Source organism: Artemia sp. Qi Xiang Cuo, chromosome 9 (genome assembly GCF_049724085.1).
Source record: "Artemia sp. Qi Xiang Cuo chromosome 9, ASM4972408v1, whole genome shotgun sequence".
Classification (NCBI taxonomy): domain Eukaryota; kingdom Metazoa; phylum Arthropoda; class Branchiopoda; order Anostraca; family Artemiidae; genus Artemia; species Artemia sp. Qi Xiang Cuo.
In genome coordinates, this window is record NC_142802.1 from 913,847 (window position 1) to 932,955 (window position 19,109).

Here is a 19,109-nt window from a genome sequence, read left to right on the forward strand (position 1 = left end):
TCAACTCCCCTCCCCCTCCCAAATTTTTAAAACTTGACTTTCCTGAAAAATAAACATTCAATAGCCCTCCTTCCCCAAAACCAGCGGATGTATGTGCCTCTACATCTATTATATGCTGCTTCATTCAGAAGTAGAACATACAGATCGCAAAATACTATATAACAAGTATCAATTAGGGCCAATTTTTGATGCTTTGAAGATTCAACATGTTCTGTTTTTTTTTTTTTTAAGCCTGTGTCTCATCTCTACATTAACTTATACGATTAGAAAAGGGTGCAATTTTATATCCATTTTATTTTATATTATTTTTTCGCTCAATAGTATTTCTTGCATAAAAGAAAAGCATATTTTACCTTGTGGAGAATACTGTTTTCCCTCCAAAAAGAAAACGCCTCGACGAAGTAGTATCTCGTGAACAATAATCGCAAATGAATAAACATCACCCTTCTGAGTCCCTTCCGGCGGGGGTTTGGTCAATCGTAACAATTCTGGTGCTGTCCAAAGCTTTTCTGTAACATAAGAGAATACATCAAGTAAGAAACTGTTTCAAGCATGAATACTTCCGAATGATTCAATGGAAATAATCTTTTCCCCTTGCCTAGTTGCAAGAAAATGCTCTGAAAAAACCTTTACTATAAAAATATTCCCTTGAAACCCAACAGTATCTTATCATAAACGTCACCAATCCATAATAGTGCTAATAATTAATACTCTTCTATATATTTATTTCGTTACGGTACAAAAAAAAATCTTGTGTTTTCCGGTGAAATCTAAACAAAAAATTTACAAAAAAATTCGTCAGGTATGTATTTGGTCCAGGAGTAGAAGCCTTGGCTAGTCACCAAGGAATATTGAGTTCAACTCTCATGTCAACAACAATTTTTTCAAGCAATTTTCCTTATTCAGTAATTTGAAAATAATAAGCTTTGTTTGTATTTGTATATATACTTTGGGCTCCATTGCTGGATATGCAGCGCTGATGGCAAGTTTGCACATTATTTATATGCATTTCTATGCAGTATAGAAAACATCTATGCAGTAAGTAGGGTAAGAGGTACCATTTCTACGAGACATATAGCAATCTCCATGTTATTTGCGTACGCCCCCGTACCAAACAGGTTTTTCTGGTAGGTATTCAATTCTACAGGTCATTACACCTTTGCCAAGAGATTTACGCAATTTAAGGACAAGTTTTTCTGACGTAGATTTCTAGTTCATGATATACAAGTTTTTTTTTTAGGTTAAATCCGTGGTCATTCATCTGTAAGTTGATTAGTAGGTTTTTTTTTTAACTTGGCTAATAGGTTTTTAAACCTATTACTACGAACGCTACATGCATTCCATTTTTGGAACTAGGAGCGAGATTGTGTGACGCTATCAGACCGGTTTCGTTTCATGGGTTCATTAATAGAAGGACTAATGTTTTTGAAAAGGGTAAGTACTTCTTTAGTTTACGAGATTTGCGAATTTTTTGCGAAAAGGTATTTGCGTAAAGGTATTGCGATGGTTAGGAATGCCTCACGGGTAATTAAAGAATGGGATGCATGCATCAACAATACAAAGAATATGCTCAGATACTTAATAGATTTGACAACTACAAGAGACATTGGTAGAAGGTATTCAATAGCTTAATTGAAAAGTAACGATAGAATGACATTGTGACTTGACCTAGCTTTACCTCGCCAATGTGGTCTGTATATACACAAGTGATGATTTGCACAGTGTTGTCAATTTTAAATAGTTTAGAAATAAAAAAAATTGACAAGAAATGGCTGAAGTGTTTTGAGGGAGTTGAGTTACACGAGGGTTCAGTTACATGCGGATTCAGTTACCCGGGGATTAGTTAACTGGGGTCGAGTAGCACGGAGGTTCAGTTGTACAGGGTTTCGGTTATACAGGGGTTCAGGTACCTGGGGGGTTCAGTTGTACGGGGTTTCGGTTATACAGGGGTTCAGTTACATGGGGTGTTCAGTTATTTTTTCTGATTTTGTGTGTTTTCGCAAGAAAATAACTGATCTTTTAGCAAACTTAGCCATAGCTACCTGAAACTCTGCATAAATATCTTCATTTTTAATCTAATTGCATAGCTACTAAGGGAACATTGAACATTTTTTCTGATTTTGTGTGACCACCCGGCACCCCAAAGACTCCTGAGCCTCCATAATAATACTTTTTAAGGCTTTATTATATCTTTTCAGAACAAATTATTATTTTGGGGAATTATTTCGGTGAAACAGTTAGAGACATTTGAACGGTGTTGTGAGGTCCCTTACCACAACCCCAAAGGGCTCCGATCCCCCCACCCTAACCCCGAAGGAAGCCCCCGGACAGCAAAGGTTCTCTGGACCCTCAAAGGACCCCCGGCGCCCCGATGCCTCCTGAGTCCCCCATTATAATACTTTTTAAGGCTTTATTATATCTTTTCAGAACAAATTATTATTTTAGGGAATTATTTCGGTGAAACAGTTAGAGACATTTTAAGAAATGATTTTAGAAAAGGACTTGAGGGTGGAACTCTGTGGTCGTTATAATACACAAGTTCCATTTGAACGGTGTTGTGAGGTCCCTTACCACAACCCTAAAGGGCTCCGATCCCCCCCCCCCCACCCCGAAGGAAGCCCCCGGATAGCAAAGGTTCTCTGGACCCCCAAAGGACCCCCGGCGCCCCCGATGCCTCCTGAGTCCCCCATTATAATACTTTTTAAGGCTTTATTATATATTTTCAGAACAAATTATTATTTTAGGGAATTATTTTGGTGAAACAGTTAGAGTCATTTTAAGAGGGTTGTGAGGTCCCTTACCACAACCCCAAAGGGCTCCGATCCCCCCCCCCCCACCCCGAAGGAAGCCCCCGGACAGCAAAGGTTCTCTGGACCCCCAAAGGACCCCCGGTGCCCCGATGCCTCCTGAGTCCCCCATTATAATACTTCTTAAGGCTTTATTATATCTTTTCATAACAAATTATTATTTTAGTCAATTATTTCGGTGAAACAGTTAGAGACATTTTAAGAGATGATTTTAGAAAAGGACTTGAGGGTGAAACTCTGTGGTCGTTATAATACACAAGTTCCATTTGAACGGTGTTGTGAGGTCCCTTACCACAACCCCAAAGGGCTCCGATCCCCCCACCCCAACCCCGAAGGAAGCTCCCGGTCAGCCAAGGTTCTCTGGACCCCCCAACGACCCCCGGCGCCCCGATACCTCCTGAGTCCCCCATTATAATACTTTTTAAGGCTTTATTATATCTATTCAGAACAAATTATTATTTTAGGCAATTATTTTGGTGAAACAGTTAGAGACATTTTAAGAGATGATTTTAGAAAAGGACTTGAGGGTGAAACTCTGTGGTCGTTATAATACACAAGTTCCATTTGAACGGTGTTGTGAGGTCCCTTACCAGAACCCCAAAGGGCTCCGATCCCCCCACCCCAACCCCGAAGGAAGCCCCCGGACAGCAAAGGTTCTCTGGACCCCCAAAGGACCCCCGGCGCCCCAAAGACTCCTGAGCCTCCATTATAATATTTTTTAAGGCTTTATTATATCTTTTCAGAACAAATTATTATTTTAGGGAATTATTTCGGTGAAACAGTTAGAGACATTTTAAGAGGGTCGTGAGGTCCCTTACCACAACCCCAAAGGGCTCCGATCCCCCCACCCCAACCCCGAAGGAAGCCCCCGGATAGCAAAGGTTCTCTGGACCCCCAAAGGACCCCCGGCGCCCCGATGCCTCCTGAGTCCCCAATTATAATACTTTTTAAGGCTTTATTATATCTTTTCAGAACAAATTATTATTTTAGGGAATTATTTCGGTGAAACTCTGTGGTCTTTATAATACACAAGTTGCATTTGAACGGTGTTGTGAGGTCCCTTAACACAACCCCAAAGGGATCTGATCCCCCCACCCCCCACCCCCAGCAACTCCCCGGACACCACAGGGTCGCTGGGGCCCCCAAGGCCCCCCGGCCCCCCGATGCCTCCTGAGTCCCCCATTATAATACTTTTTAAGGCTTTATTATATCTTTTCAGAACAAATTATTATTTTAGGGAATTATTTTGGTGAAACAGTTAGAGACATTTTAAGAGATGATTTTAGAAGAGGACTTGAGGGTGAAACTCTGTGCTCGTTATAATACACAAGTTCCATTTGAACAGTGTTGTGAGGTCCCCTTACCGCAACCCCAAAGGGCTCTGATCCCCCACCCCAACCCCGAAGAAACCCCCCCGTTCTCAAAGGTTCTCTAGGCTCCCAAAGGGGCCCCCGACGCCCCAAAGACTCCCGAGCCTCCATTATAATACTTTTTAAGGCTTTATTATATCTTTTCAGAACAAATTATTATTTTAGGGAATTATTTCGGTGAAACAGGCTCTCATAGGTGTTTGTTGTCTGAAACCTATAGTTTGGGATGAATAGTTTGCTATTTCAAGCTTTTCTGAGCTAAGGTTTCTTAGTATATCATAGGTGTGTGTTGTCTGAAACTTATGATTTGAGGTATGTAATTTCCTATTTCAGACTTTTCATAACCAGATTTCTTAGTCTTTCGTAGGTATGTGGTGTCTGAAACCAATGATTTGGGATGTGTGGGTCTCTATTTTTTTACTTTTCTGAGCTGGATTTCTTAGCCTTTCGTAGGTGTGTGTTGACTGAAACCTATGATTTGGGAATGAGTGGTTTGCTATTTTTGACTTTTCTGAGTTAGATATCTTAGCATTTCATAGGTGTTTGCTTTCAGAAAATTATGGTTTGGGAGGTGTAGTTTGCTTTTTGGACTTTTCAGAGCTAGGATTCTTAGTCCCTCATAGGTGTTTGTTGTCTGAAACTTCTAGTTTGAGGTGAGTAGTTGGATATTTCAGACTTTTCTGAGCTAAGGTTTCTTAGTATTTCGTAGGTGAAGCTTCCACGTCAGTTTTAAGTTCACCAAGACATAAAAAATTTAAAGTTCAGTTCTAATTTTTCAATAGAAGATAGGAAAAGTTATACTATTATTGTGATTATTTTCTATGCAGATAGAAAGTTTCACTTTAATTCTAAATTTTCTTAAATTCAGTTCCGACTTTTCTCAAAGAGATGAGAAAATTTAAAGTTCAATTCAAAATTTTCTCAACGAAGTCAAGGAAAGTTCAAGTTCCCTACTGAATTTTACCAAAGAACACAATTCAATTCTAATTTATCCAGAGAAAATAAAAATCTTCCACTTCAGTTCTTTATTTCACAAAGACATAAATAAATTTAAAGTTCAATTCTAAATTTTTCAGTGGAAGATAGAAAAAGTAATACCATACTTGTGAATATTTTCACGGAAGATAAAAATTTCTAGTTCAATTTTAAATTTTCTCAACGAAGTGAGGAAAAGTTCAAGTTCCCTACTGAATTTTACCAAAGAACACAATTCAATTCTAATTTATCCAGAGAAAATAAAAATCTTCCACTTAAGTTCTTTTTTCACAAAGACATAAAGAAATTTAAAGTTCATTTCTAAATTTTTCAGTGGAAGATAGAAAAAGTAATACCATACTTGTGAATATTTTCCCGGAAGATAAAAAGATCTGGTTCAATTTAAAATTTTCTCAACGAAGTAAAGAAGAATTCAAGTTCTATTCTGAATTCTACCAAAGAACACAATTCAATTCTAATTTCACCAGAGAAAATAAAAATCTTCCACTTCAGTTCTTTATTTCACAAAGACATAAAGAAATTCAAAGTTCAATTCTAAATTTTTCAGTGGAAGATAGAAAAAGTAATACCATACTTGTGAATATTTTCACGGAAGATAAAAAAGTTCTAGTTCAATTTAAAATTTTCTCAATGAAGTGAAGAAAAGTTCAAGTTCTCTACTGAATTTTACCAAAGAACACAATTCAATTCTAATTTCTCCAGAGAAAACAAAAATCTTCCACTTAAGTTCTTTATATTACAAAGACATAAAGAAATTTAGAGTTCAATTCTAAATTTTTCGATGGAAGATAGGAAAAGTAATACCATACTTGTGAATATTTTCCCAGAAGATGAAAAGTTCTAGTTCAATTCAAAATTTTCTCAACGAAGTGAAGAAGAATTCAAGTTCTCTCTTGAATTTTACTAAAGAACACAATTCAATTCCAATTTCACCAGAGAAAATAAAAATCTTCCACTTAAGTTCTTTATTTCACAAAGACATAAAGAAATTTAAAGTTCAATTCTCAATTTTTCGATGGAAGATAGAAAAAGTACTACCATACATGTGAATATTATCTCGAAGAGATGACAAATTTTAAATTATGTTCCAAATTTTTCACAAATGATAAATAACTTCATTTTCTCTTTAGAATTTTACCAAAGAACACAATTCAATTCTATTTTCACCAGAGAAAATAAAAATCTTCCACTTAAGTTCTTTATTTCACAAGGAAATAAAGAAATTTAAAGTTCAATTCTAAATTTTTTGGTGGAAGATAGAAAAAGTAATACCATACTTGTGAATATTTTCCCGGAAGATAAAAAGTTCTGGTTCAATTTACAATTTTCTTAACGAAGTGAAGAAAAGTTCAATTTCTCTTCTGAATTTTACTAAAGCAAATTCTTTCTTGAATTCGCCTCCTGGATAAATAAAAAAGACATTTCATTCAAGAAATTATGACAAATTCTAAGTAAGTAACAAACTGTTTCTTGAATCCTCCTCCTGAATGCACAATACAGTTATTTCATTTAAGAAATTACGAAAAAATTGTAAGCAAGTAACAAACTCTTTCTTGAATACACCTCGTTGATACACACTGCAGAAATTTCATTTAATAAATTATCAAAAATTGTAAGTAAGTAGCAAATTCTTTCTTGAATTCGCCTCCTGGATCAATAAAAAAGACATTTCATTCAAGAAATTATGAAAAAATTCTAAGTAAGTAACAAACTCTTTCTTGAATTTACCTCATGGATACATAATGCAGAAATTTCATTTAATAAATTATGAAAAAATTGGAAGCAAGTAACAAACTCTTTCCTGAAGTCACCTCTTGGATACACAATTCAGAAATTTCATTAAAGAAATTATGAAAAAATTGTAAGTAAGTAGCAAATTCTTTCTTGAATTCACCTGCTGGATAAACAAAAAGACATTTCATTCAAGAAATTATGATAAAATTCCAAGTAAGTAACAAACTCATTATTGTTTTCCCGACTTAGATACACGATGTAGAAATTTGATTCAAGAAATTATGAAAAAATTCTCAGTAAGTAACAATTTCTTTCTTGAAGTCAACTCTTGGATACACAATACGGAAATTTCATTCAATAAATTATGAAAAAATATCATAAATTGTAAGTAAGTAGCAAATTCTTTCTTGAATTCGCCTCTTGGATAAACAAAAAAGTCATTTCATTCAAGAAATTATGAAAAAATTCTAAATAAGTAACAAATCATTTCTTGAAGTTACCTCATGGATACACAACGCTTTATTGTTTTCACGACTTAGATACACTATGTATAAATTTAATTCAAGAAATTATAAAAAAAGGAAAGTAAATAACAAACTCTTTATTGATTTTCATCTCTTGGATACAAAAAAAAAGACATGTCATTCAAGAAATTATGATAAAATTCTAAGTAAGTAAAAAACTCATTCTTGAATTCGCCGTTTACATGCACAATACAGAAATTTCATTCTATGGGACCTCTAAACGAGATTAAACACGTTTTGAAACTACATGCTATTTGCTTGCCTTTCCTTGGTACCTTTCCAAACGAGCGGGGATTCCCCACTGGTTCCTACACATTGCAAAAAAAAGTGACGTCTTTGTGTCGTCTCTGTATCGTCTCTGTGATGACACACAAACATAGAGACGAGACACGCACAGACACGACACACAAACAGAGTCATAGTGAGAGAGATATCCAAAAGATGGGTTGATCTAGGTTCACTTAGAGTGGCGCGCCACTCTAAGTGAACCTAGACCAACCCAACTTTTTGGATATCTCTCTCACTATGACTCTGTTTGTGTGTCATGTCTGTGCGTGTCTCGTCTCTATGTGTGTGTGTCATCACAGAGACGATACAGAGACGACACAGAGACGTCACTTTTTTGTAATGTGTAGGAACCAGTGGGGAATCCCCGCTCGTTTGGAAAGGTGCCATGGAAAGGCAAGCAAATAGCATGTAGTTTAAAAACGTGTTTAATCACGTGTAGAGGTCCCATAGAATGAAATTTCTGTACTGTGCATGTAAACGGCGAATTCAAGAATGAGTTTTTTACTTACTTTGAATTTTGTCATAATTTCTTGAATGAAATGTCTTTTTTTTGTATCCAAGAGGTGTCAAGAAAGAGTTTGTTACTTACTTTCCTTTTTTTTAACTTCTTGAATTAAATTTCTACATCGTGTATCTAAGTCTTGAAAACAATAAAGCGTTGTGTATCCATGAGGTAACTTCAAGAAAGGATTTGTTACTTATTTAGAATTTTGTCATAATTTCTTGAATGAAATGACTTTTTGTTTATCCAAGAGGCGAATTCAAGAAAGAATTTGCTACTTACTACAATTTATGATAATTTTTTCATAATTTATTGAATGAAATTTCCGTATTGTGTATCCAAGAGTTGACTTCAAGAAAGAAATTGTTACTTACTGATAATTTTTTCATAATTTCTTGAATTAAATTTCTACATCGTGTATCTAAGTCGTGAAAACAATAATGAGTTTGTTACTTACTTGGAATTTTGTTATAATTTCTTGAATGAAATGTCTTTTTGTTTATCCAGCAGGTGAATTCAAGAAAGAATTTGCTACTTACTTACAATTTTTTCATAATTTCTTTAATGAAATTTCTGCATTGTGTATCCATGAGGTGACTTCAGGAAGGAGTTTGTTACTTGCTCAAAATTTTTTCATAATTTCTTAAATGAAATTTCTGCATTATGTATCCATGAGGTAACTTCAAGAAAGAGTTTGTTACTAACTTAGAATTTTGTCATAATTTCTTGAATGAAATGTCTTATTTATTGATAGAGGAGGCGAATTCGAGAAGAATTTGCTACTTACTTACAATTTTTGATAATTTCTTAAATGAAATTTCTGCATTGTGTATCCACGAGGTGTATTCAAGAATGAGTTTGTTACTTGCTTACAATTTTTTCGTAATTTCTTAAATGAAATAACTGTATTGTGCATTCAGGAGGAGGATTCAAGAAACAGTTTGTTACTTACTTAGAATTTGTCATAATTTCTTGAATGAAATGTCTTTTTATTTATCCAGGAGGCGAATTCAAGAAAGAATTTGCTTTAGTAAAATTCAGAAGAGAAATTGAACTTTTCTTCACTTCGTTGAGTAAATTGTAAATTGAACTATAACTTTTTATCTTCCGGGAAAATATTCACAAGTATGGTTTTTCTTTTTCTATATTCCACAGAAAAATTTAGAATTTAACTTTAAATTTATTTTTGTATTTGTGAAATAAAGAACTGAAGTGTAAAATTTTTATATTATATGGAGACATTAGAATTTAATTGTGTTATTTTGTAAAATTAAGAAGAGAACTTGAAATTTTTTATATTCAGTGAAATATTTTTAACAGTATTTTAAATTTTTCATCTCTTCGAGAAAATATTCACAAGTATGGTATTACTTTTTTTATCTTCCACCGAAAAATTTAGAATTGAACTCAAAATTTCTTTATGTCTTTGTAAAATAAAGAACTTAAGTGGAAGATTTTTGTTTTCTGTGGAGAAATTATAATTGAATTGTGTTCTTTGGTAAATTTCAAAAGAGAACTTGACGTATTATTCACTTCGTTGAGAAAATTTTGAATTGAACTAGAACTTTTTATCTTCCGGGAAAATATTCACAAGTATGGTATTACTTTTTCTATCTTCCATCGAAAAATTTAGAATTGAATTCTAAATTTCTTTATGTATTTGTAAAATAAAGAACTTAAGTGGAAGATTTTTGTTTTCTCCGGGTAAATTAGAATTGAATTGTGTTCTTTGGTAAAATTTAGTAAAGAACTTGAACTTTTCTTCACTTCGATGAGAAAATTTTAAATTGAAATAGAACTTTTTTATCTTCAGTAAAAATATTCACAAGTATGGTATTAATTTTTTTATCTTCCACCGAAAAATTTGGAATTGAACTTTTAATTTCTTTATGTCATTGTGAAATAAAGAACTGAAGTGGAAGCTTCTTATTTTCTTTGATGAAATTGGAATTGAATTGCGTTCTTTGGTAAAATTCAGAAGAGAACTTGAATTCTTCTTCATTTCGTTGATAAAATTTTGAATTTAACTAGAACTTTTTATCTTCCGGGAAAATATTCACAAGTATGGTATTACTTTTCCTATCTTCCATCGAAAAATTTAGAATTGAACTCTAAATTTCTTTATGTCTTTGTAAAATAAAGAGCTTAAGTGGAAGATTTTGTTTTCTCTGGAGAAATTAGAATTGAATCGTGTTCTTTGGTAAAATTCAGTAGAGAACTTGAACTTTTCTTCACTTCATTGAGAAAATTTTAAATTGCACTAGAACTTTTTTATCTTCCGTGAAAATATTCACAAGTATGGTATTGCTTTTTCTATCTTCCACCGAAAAATTTAGAATTGAACTTTGAATTTCTTTATGTCTTTGTGAAATAAAGAACTGAAGTGGAAGATTTTCATTTTCTCTGGTGAAATTAGAATTGAATTGTGTTCTTTGGTAAAATTCAGAAGAGAACTTGAATTCTTCTTCACTTCGTTGAGAAAATTTTAAATTGAACTAGAACTTTTTATCTTCCGGGAAAATATTCACAAGTATGGTATTACTTTTTCTATCTTCCTCTGAAAAATTTAGAATTGAACTATAAATTTCTTTATGTCTTTGTATTAAATAAAGAACTTAAGTGAAAGATTTTTATTTTCTCTGGATAAATTAGAATTGAATTGTGTTCTTTGGTAAAATTCAGTAGGGAACTTGAACTTTTCTTCACTTCATTGAGAAAATTTAAAATTGAACTAGAACTTTTTATCTTCCGTGAAAATATTCACAAGTATGGTATTACTTTTTCTATCTTCCACTGAATAATTTAGAATTGAACTTTAAATTTCTTTATGTCTTTGTGAAATAAAGAACTTAAGTGGAAGATTTTTATTTTCTCTGGATAAATTAGAATTGAATTGTGTTCTTTGGTAAAATTCAGTAGGGAACTTGAACTTTCCTTGACTTCGTTGAGAAAATTTTGAATTGAACTTAAAATTTTCTCATCTCTTTGAGAAAAGTCGGAACTGAATTTAAGAAAATTTAGAATTAAAGTGAAACTTTATATCTTCATAGAAAATAATCACAATAATAGTATAACTTTTCCTATCTTCTATGGAAAAATTAGAACTGAACTTTAAATTTTTTATGTCTTGGTGAACTTAAAACTGACGTGGAAACTTCACCTACGAAATACTAAGAAACCTTAGCTCAGAAAAGTCTGAAATATCCAACTACTCATCCCAAACTAGAAGTTTCAGACAACAAACACCTATGAGGGACTAAGAATCCTAGCTCTGAAAAGTCCAAAAAGCAAACTACACCTCCCAAACCATAATTTTCTGAAAGCACACACCTATGTAAGGCTAAGAAATCTAACTCAGAAAAGTCAAAAAGAGTTTCACCGAAATAATTCCCTAAAATAATAATTTGTTCTGAAAAGATATAATAAAGCCTTAAAAAGTATTATAATGGGGGACTCAGGAGGCATCGGGGCACCGGGGGTCCTTTGGGGGTCCAGAGAACCTTTGCTGTCCGGGGGCTTCCTGCGGGGTTGGGGTGGGGGGATCGGAGCCCTTTGGGGTTGTGGTAAGGGACCTCACAACCCTTTTAAAATGTCTCTATCTGTTTCACCGAAATAATTCCCTAAAATAATAATTTGTTCTGAAAAGATATAATAAAGCCTTAAAAAATATTATAATGGAGGCTCAGGAGTCTTTGGGGTGCCGGGGGTCCTTTAGGGGTCCAGAGAACCTTTGCTGTCCGGAGGCTTCCTTTGGGGTTGGGGTGGGGGGATCGGAGCCCTTTGGGGTTCTGGTAAGGGACCTCACAACACCGTTAGATGGAACTTGTGTATTATAACGACCACAGAGTTTCACCCTCAAGTCCTTTTCTAAAATCATCTCTTAAAATGTCTCTAACTGTTTCACCGAAATAATTGCCTAAAATAATAATTTGTTCTGAAAAGATATAATAAAGCCTTAAAAAGTATTATAATGGGGGACTCAGGAGGCATCGGGGCGCCGAGGGTCCTTTGGGGGTCCAGAGAACCTTTGCTTACCGGGGGCTTCCTTCGGGGTTGGGGTGGGGGGTTCGGAGCCATTTGGGGTTGCGGTAAGGGGACCTCACAACACTGTTCAAATGGAACTTGTGTATTATAACGACCACAGAGTTTCACCCTCAAGTCCTCTTCTAAAATCATCTCTTAAAATGTCTCTAACTGTTTCACCGAAATAATTTCCTAAAATAATAATTTGTTCTGAAAAGATATAATAAAGCCTTAAAAAGTATTATAATGGGGGACTCAGGAGGCATCGGGGCGCCGGGGGTCCTTTGGGGGTCCAGAGAACCTTGGGTGTCGGGGGGCTTCGTTCGGGGTGGGGGTGGGGGGATCGGAACCCCTTGGGGTTGTGGTAAGGGACCTCACAACACCGTTCAAATGGAACTTGTGTATTATAACGACCAGAGAGTTTCACCGAAATAATTCCCTAAAATAATAATTTGTTCTGAAAAGATATAATAAAGCCTTAAAAAGTATTATAATGGGGGACTCAGGAGGTATCGGGGCGCCGGGGGTCCTTTGGGGGTCCAGAGAACCTTTGCTGTCCGGGGGCTTCCTTCGGGTTGGGGTGGGGGGATCGGAGCCCTTTGGGGTTGTGGTAAGGGACCTCACAACCCTCTTAAAATGTCTCTAACTGTTTCACCGAAATAATTCCCTAAAATAATAATTTGTTCTGAAAAGATATAATAAAGCCTTAAAAAATATTATAATGGAGGCTCAGGAGTCTTTGGGGCGCCGGGGGTCCTTTGGGGGTCCAGAGAACCTTTGCTGACCGGGGGCTTCCTTCGGGGTTGGGGTGGGGGGATCGGAGCCCTTTGGGGTTCTGGTAAGGGACCTCAGAAACACCGTTCAAATGGAACTTGTGTATTATAACGACCACAGAGTTTCACCCTCAAGTCCTATTCTAAAATCATCTCTTAAAATTTCTCTAACTTTTTCACCGAAATAATTGCCTAAAATAATAATTTATTCTGAAAAGATATAATAAAGCCTTAAAAAGTATTATAATGGGGGACTCAGGAGGCATTGGGGCGCCGGGGGTCCTTTGGGGGTCAAGAGAACCTTTGCTGACCGGGGGCTTCCTTCGGGGTTGGGGTGGGGGGATCGGAGCCCTTTGGGGTTGTGGTAAGGGGCCTCACAACACCGTTCAAATGGAACTTGTGTATTATAACGACCACAGAGTTTCACCCTCAAGTCCTTTTCTAAAATCATCTCTTAAAATGTCTCTAACTGTTTCACCGAAATAATTGCCTAAAATAATAATTTGTTCTGAAAAGATATAATAAAGCCTTAAAAAGTATTATAATGGGGGACTCAGGAGGCATCGGGGCACCGGGGTCCTTTGGGGGTCCAGAGAACCTTTGCTGTCCGGGGGCTTCCTTCGGGGTTGGGGTGGGGGGATCGGAGCCTTTTGGGGTTGTGGTAAGGGACCTCACAACCCTCTTAAAATGACTCTAACTGTTTCACCGAAATAATTCCCTAAAATAATAATTTGTTCTGAAAAGATATAATAAAGCCTTAAAAAGTATTATAATGGGGGACTCAGGAGGCATCGGGGGCGCCGGGGTCCTTTGGGGGTCCAGAGAACCTTTGCTGTCCGGGGGCTTCCTTCGGGGTGGGGATGGGGGGATCGGAGCCCTTTAGGGTTGTGGTAAGGGACCTCACAACACCGTTCAAATGGAACTTGTGTATTATAACGACCAAAGAGTTCCACCCTCAAGTTCTTTTCTAAAATCATCTCTTAAAATGTCTCTAACTGTTTCACCGAAATAATTCCCTAAAATAATAATTTGTTCTGAAAAGATATAATAAAGCCTTAAAAAGTATTATAATGGGGGACTCAGGAGGCATCGGGGCGCCGGGGGTCCTTTGAGGGTCCAGAGAACCTTTGCTGTCCGGGGGCTTCCTTTGGGGTTGGGGTGGGGGGATCGGAGCCCTTTGGGGTTGTGGTATGGGACCTCACAACACCGTTCAAATGTCTCTAACTGTTTCACCGAAATAATTCCCTAAAATAATAATTTGTTCTGAAGATATAATAAAGCCTTAAAAAGTATTATAATGGAGGCTCAGGAGTCTTTGGGGTGCCGGGTGGTCACACAAAATCAGAAAAAAATGTTCAATGTTCCTTTAGTAGCTATGCAATTAGATTAAAAATGAAGATATTTATGCAGAGTTTCAGGTAGCTATGGCTAAGTTTGCTAAAAGACCAGTTATTTTCTTGCGAAAACACACAAAATCAGAAAAAATAACTGAACCCCCCATGTAACTGACCCCCGGGATAACCGAAACCCCGTCCAACTGAACCCCCCATGTAACGGAACCCCTGTATAACCGAAACCCTGTACAACTGAACCTCCGTGCTACTCGACCCCATTTAACTAATCCCCGTGTAACTGAATCCGCATGTAACTGAACCCTCGTGCAACTCAACTCCCTCAAAACACTTTTCAGCCATTTCTTGTTAATTTTTTGTATTTCTAAACTATTTAAAATTGACAACACTGTGCAAATCATCACTTGTGTATTATACATACCACATCGGTGAGGTAAAGCTAGGTCAAGTCACAATGTCATTCTATCGTTACTTTTCAATTAAGCTATTGAATACCTTCTACCAATGTCTCTTGTAGGCGTCAAATCTATTAAGTATCTGAGCATATTCTTTGTATTGTTGATGCAAACATCCCATTCTTTAATTACCCGTGAGGCATTCTTAACCATCGCAATACCTTTACGCAAATACCTTTTTGCAAAAAATTCGCAAATCTCGTAAACTAAAGAAGTAATTACCCTTTTCAAAACATTAGTCCTTCTATTAATGAACCCATGAAACGAAACCAGTCTGATAGCATCACACAATCTCGCTCCTAGTTCCAAAAATGGAATGCATGTAGCGTTCGTAGTAATAGGTTTAAAAACCTATTAGGCTTAAAAACCTATTAGCCAAGTTTAAAAAAAAAACCTACTAATCAACTTACAGATGAATAACCACGGATTTAACCTAAAAAAAAACTTGTTTATCTTGAACTAGAAATCTACGTCAGAAAAACTTGTCCTTAAATTGCGTAAATCTCTTGGCAAAGATGTAATGACCTGTAGAATAGAATACCTACCAGAAAAACCTGTTTGGTACGGGGGCGTACGCAAATAACATGGAGATTGCTATACGTCTCGTAGAAATGGTACCTCTTACCCTACTGCAGTAGGATATTTTCTATGCAGTATAGAAAAAAGCCTGTGTTAATATTTCAAGTTATTCGACTAATTTTGTTGATATAGCCTAATATTTCCTGAAGGTGAAGGAATCACCGTTGCCATCAGTGTAAGCCCCATCCCCCCTGACCTCTAAATTAAAAATGAAATGAGATGTAAAGAAACAAACATGAGATTTCACTTTCAATCGCACACTTAGCACCCTTAGACTTACTTAAATGAATGTGATAAAAATTGTATGATGTAACTACTTCTTGTTAACTTCCTTTTCTAAATTTAAACTTTAAAATTTAAACTGGGAAAGAGCCCACTATAAAAGAGGCTTTAAGAAATCGTAAAGTCAAGCGCAAGTGTAATAGATCAGTCTTGCTATTTTCCAGAGGAAAAACTATGAATGCCATCTAATAGCTCTCATTTCAGCTATCACAGTGTCTACGTTTTTATGAATTTAATTTTTAAAAAAAATTTCCGAAAAATAAGTTTTCAAAGAAAAGTAAAGGCCATTTTAAACTTAAGCTCAGCAGATACAAATACCTGTTCAAACGGTTCGTGGTAACGAACTGTAAGTAAGGAGTGACCCGGCTCAATAGTAACCGAAACTCTAAAAACCGGAATTTTTATACCCATAGATACATCAATAGAGTCAGATTTTTATGCTGATTTCAAATATACAAGTTTCATTAAGTATTGTTCTACCCATCAAAGGTTACGCGCCTGAGAAAATTTGCCTTTATTTTCGAAAAAAGGGGGAAACACCCCCAAAAATTCATAGAACTTTAATGAAAATCACACCATCAAATTCAGCATATCAGAAAATACTACTGCGGAAGTTTCAAGCTCCTATGTGCAAAAATATGGAATTTTGTATTTTTCGCCAGGAGAAAGATCACGGATGTGTGTTTATCTGTTTGTTTTTTTTTGTTTTTTTTATTTACCCAGGGGTGATCGTATTGATCCAGTAGTCCTAGAATATCGTGAGAGAGCTCATTTAAACAGAAGTTAAAAGTTTTAGTTCCCTTTTTAAGTGACCAAAAAAAGTTGGAGGGCAGCTTAGCCCCCTCCCACGCTCATTTTTTTTCCAAAAGTCACCCAATCAAAATTTTGAGGAAGCCATTTTGTTCAGCATAGTCGAAAATCTAATAAATATGTCTTTAAGGATGACTTAATCCCCCACAGTTCCCAGGGGAAGGGCTGGAAGTTATGAACTTTGCCCATTGTTTACATATAGTATTGGTTAATGCCAAGTATAAAGACGTTTCAGGAGGGATTTTTTTCTGATGGGAGGGGGGGTGTTGGAGGAGGGTGTTACGGGGGAAGATCCTTCCACAGAGGATGTTTCCTTGGAGGAAGGGACATTTGTATGAAGGGGGCGCCGGATTTCCCAGCATTATCTAAAAACGATCAGAAATTAAATACAAAAAACTAGTTTTTTCAACTGAAAGTAAGGAGCAACATTAAAATTTAAAACAAACAGAAATTCTTACGTATATGAGGGGGTTCGCCCTTTAATCAATACCTCGCCCCTTTCACTAAGTTTTTTTCACAAGTTTTTTAGTAGTTTCAAAAGAGCTATCTATTCTAATTAACCGGCCTTTGTGATTCAGGGGTTTGTGATTCGAACAAAATTCGAACTTTAGTGTAAAGAGCAAGGTATCAACTTAGGGGCAAACTCCCTAATATATATAATAAAACTTACTAATATAGAAGTTTGTTACGTAAGTTAATTCGTAAGTTACATCAGAACAAAATTTCGAGAAAGCCATTTAGTCAAAAAAGTAAAATTAGTTTGTAAATTTCTTTTTAATTATTCATATACGGTGAGCCAAAATCAAAGCTGTATTAATTCAAAAACGCTTAGAAATTAAATAAAAAAAACTAGTTTTTTTTAACTGAAAGTAAGGAGCGACATTAAAACTTAAAACGAACAGAAATCATTCCGTATATGAAAGGGGCTGTCCCCTCCTCAACACCTCGCTCTTTACGCTAAAGTTTGACTCTGTCTTACAACTTTATGATTTAAAGCAATAAAAAACTTTAGCGTAAAGAGCGGGGCGGTGAGAAGGAGGCAGCCCCTTTCATATACGGAATAATTTATGTTCGTTTAAAGTTTTAATGTCGCTCCTTACTTTCAGTTAAAAAAAAGTTGTGTTTTTTATTTAATAGAATTCAAACTCAAAACGACCAGAAATTACTATTAAAGAATAAATGAAACCCAAAACGAAGAGAAATTAAATAAACAATCATAGCAAAAAACATACAACAAGGAATAATATAAATGAATAAATAGATCCTAAAGTGAGAAATGCTTCGATTGAATATGAAACTCAAGCTAAAAATGTAAAAAAAATTTCCCTATTGAAGTATAAATGAAAATTGAAACGGACAGAAATTAAATAAACAATCAATGCAAACAAACATACAATACATATTAATGTAAATGAATAAATAAATCTTAAAACGAGTGAAACTTAAATTGAACATGCAAATCAAGCTTTAAACGAAGAAAAATCACTACAAACAAGAGCTTGGGTATCACCTCCTTCTCTCACTGTAAAAGTCTAAAACCTACTGCGTCATTGCCGTTTGTTTGGGGAAATGTGTTTCGGTGTTTGAACTGTGTTTGGGGAAATGAGTTGCCCTCCAATCACTTTCTACTATTGAAAAGGGCACTAGCCCTTTGAATTTCCAATCGAATGAGTCCCTTTGAAGTTTCTACAAAAAAGCTTTCTTTAAAAACCTTATATACCCCCAGGGCATAACTTACAATCCGTGTACTGAGAGCTGTGGGGGGGGGGTGTCCTCCTCAAAAAATAATTTCTATCTGGAAATAAACTACGTAGAACAAAATGGCTATCTCAAAATTTTGATTGGATGTGTTTGGAGAACTGCTGGGCGTGGAAGAGGTGTTATTTGCCTTCCAATCACTTTTGACCCTTAAAAAGGGCACTAGAACTCTCGATTTCCAATCGAATGGGCCCCCTTTGAAGTTCTGCGACAACCCCTTTCATATGAAGTGCCTCTGGGGGAAAAAATAATAATAATAAAACATTAGAGCCGTAAGACCTTTACTATAGGCAACGCTGTAGCGTTGCCTCTGATCGCACTGCGCTATGCTACTTTTTGCACTTGTGTAATAAAAGCTTTTTCCACTTCATTATGTTCAGCTACTATGAAAACTGCTGTGCTGCCGAATGATATCAATAGTGATTTTTTATTACTTCGATGAAAGACATGTTAAAGTGCAGGAGAATCAACTTCCCTCAGAATTAAAAGCGTTATTTACAAAACAAAATAAATAGATAAATAAAACGCCAGCAAAAAAAAAAATAAAAGCGAATGCAGTCATACAAGGTAAAAGTCCCTACCGGCGGTGCTGATCTCTGTTTCATGGCGCTTCAGCCAGGAAGTGCAAAAGGGGCTGGAGGCCAACCCTCCTTTGCTTTCGTATACCCTTCCTATTTACCTTCTCCAGATTTCTCCAGGTACCCATTTAGAGCTGGGTCAACTCTGTATGAGCTTACAGATTCAAGCCACTGAGCCCCGGTAGAAACCGAAGAGCCAGTGACACCGGGACTCCAACCTCCATCAACCTCGCTCATAAAAGATTTCAAGTCTACCACGCTAACCACTCGCCTAGGAT

The 19,109-nt window shown here is 35.9% G+C and overlaps 1 protein-coding gene across 1 annotated transcript in view; it reads right to left on the reverse strand.

The window, feature by feature from the left end:
• Positions 1-297: 297 nt before the first annotated feature.
• The window catches only part of LOC148948201 (atrial natriuretic peptide receptor 2-like), a 95,525-nt gene continuing 76,713 nt past the window's right edge, over positions 298-19,109 (reverse strand). The window contains exon 7 of the mRNA XM_089094579.1: positions 298-509. Within this exon, the coding sequence (XP_088950705.1) occupies positions 298-509 (212 nt within the window). The remainder of the gene's footprint in view (positions 510-19,109) is intronic.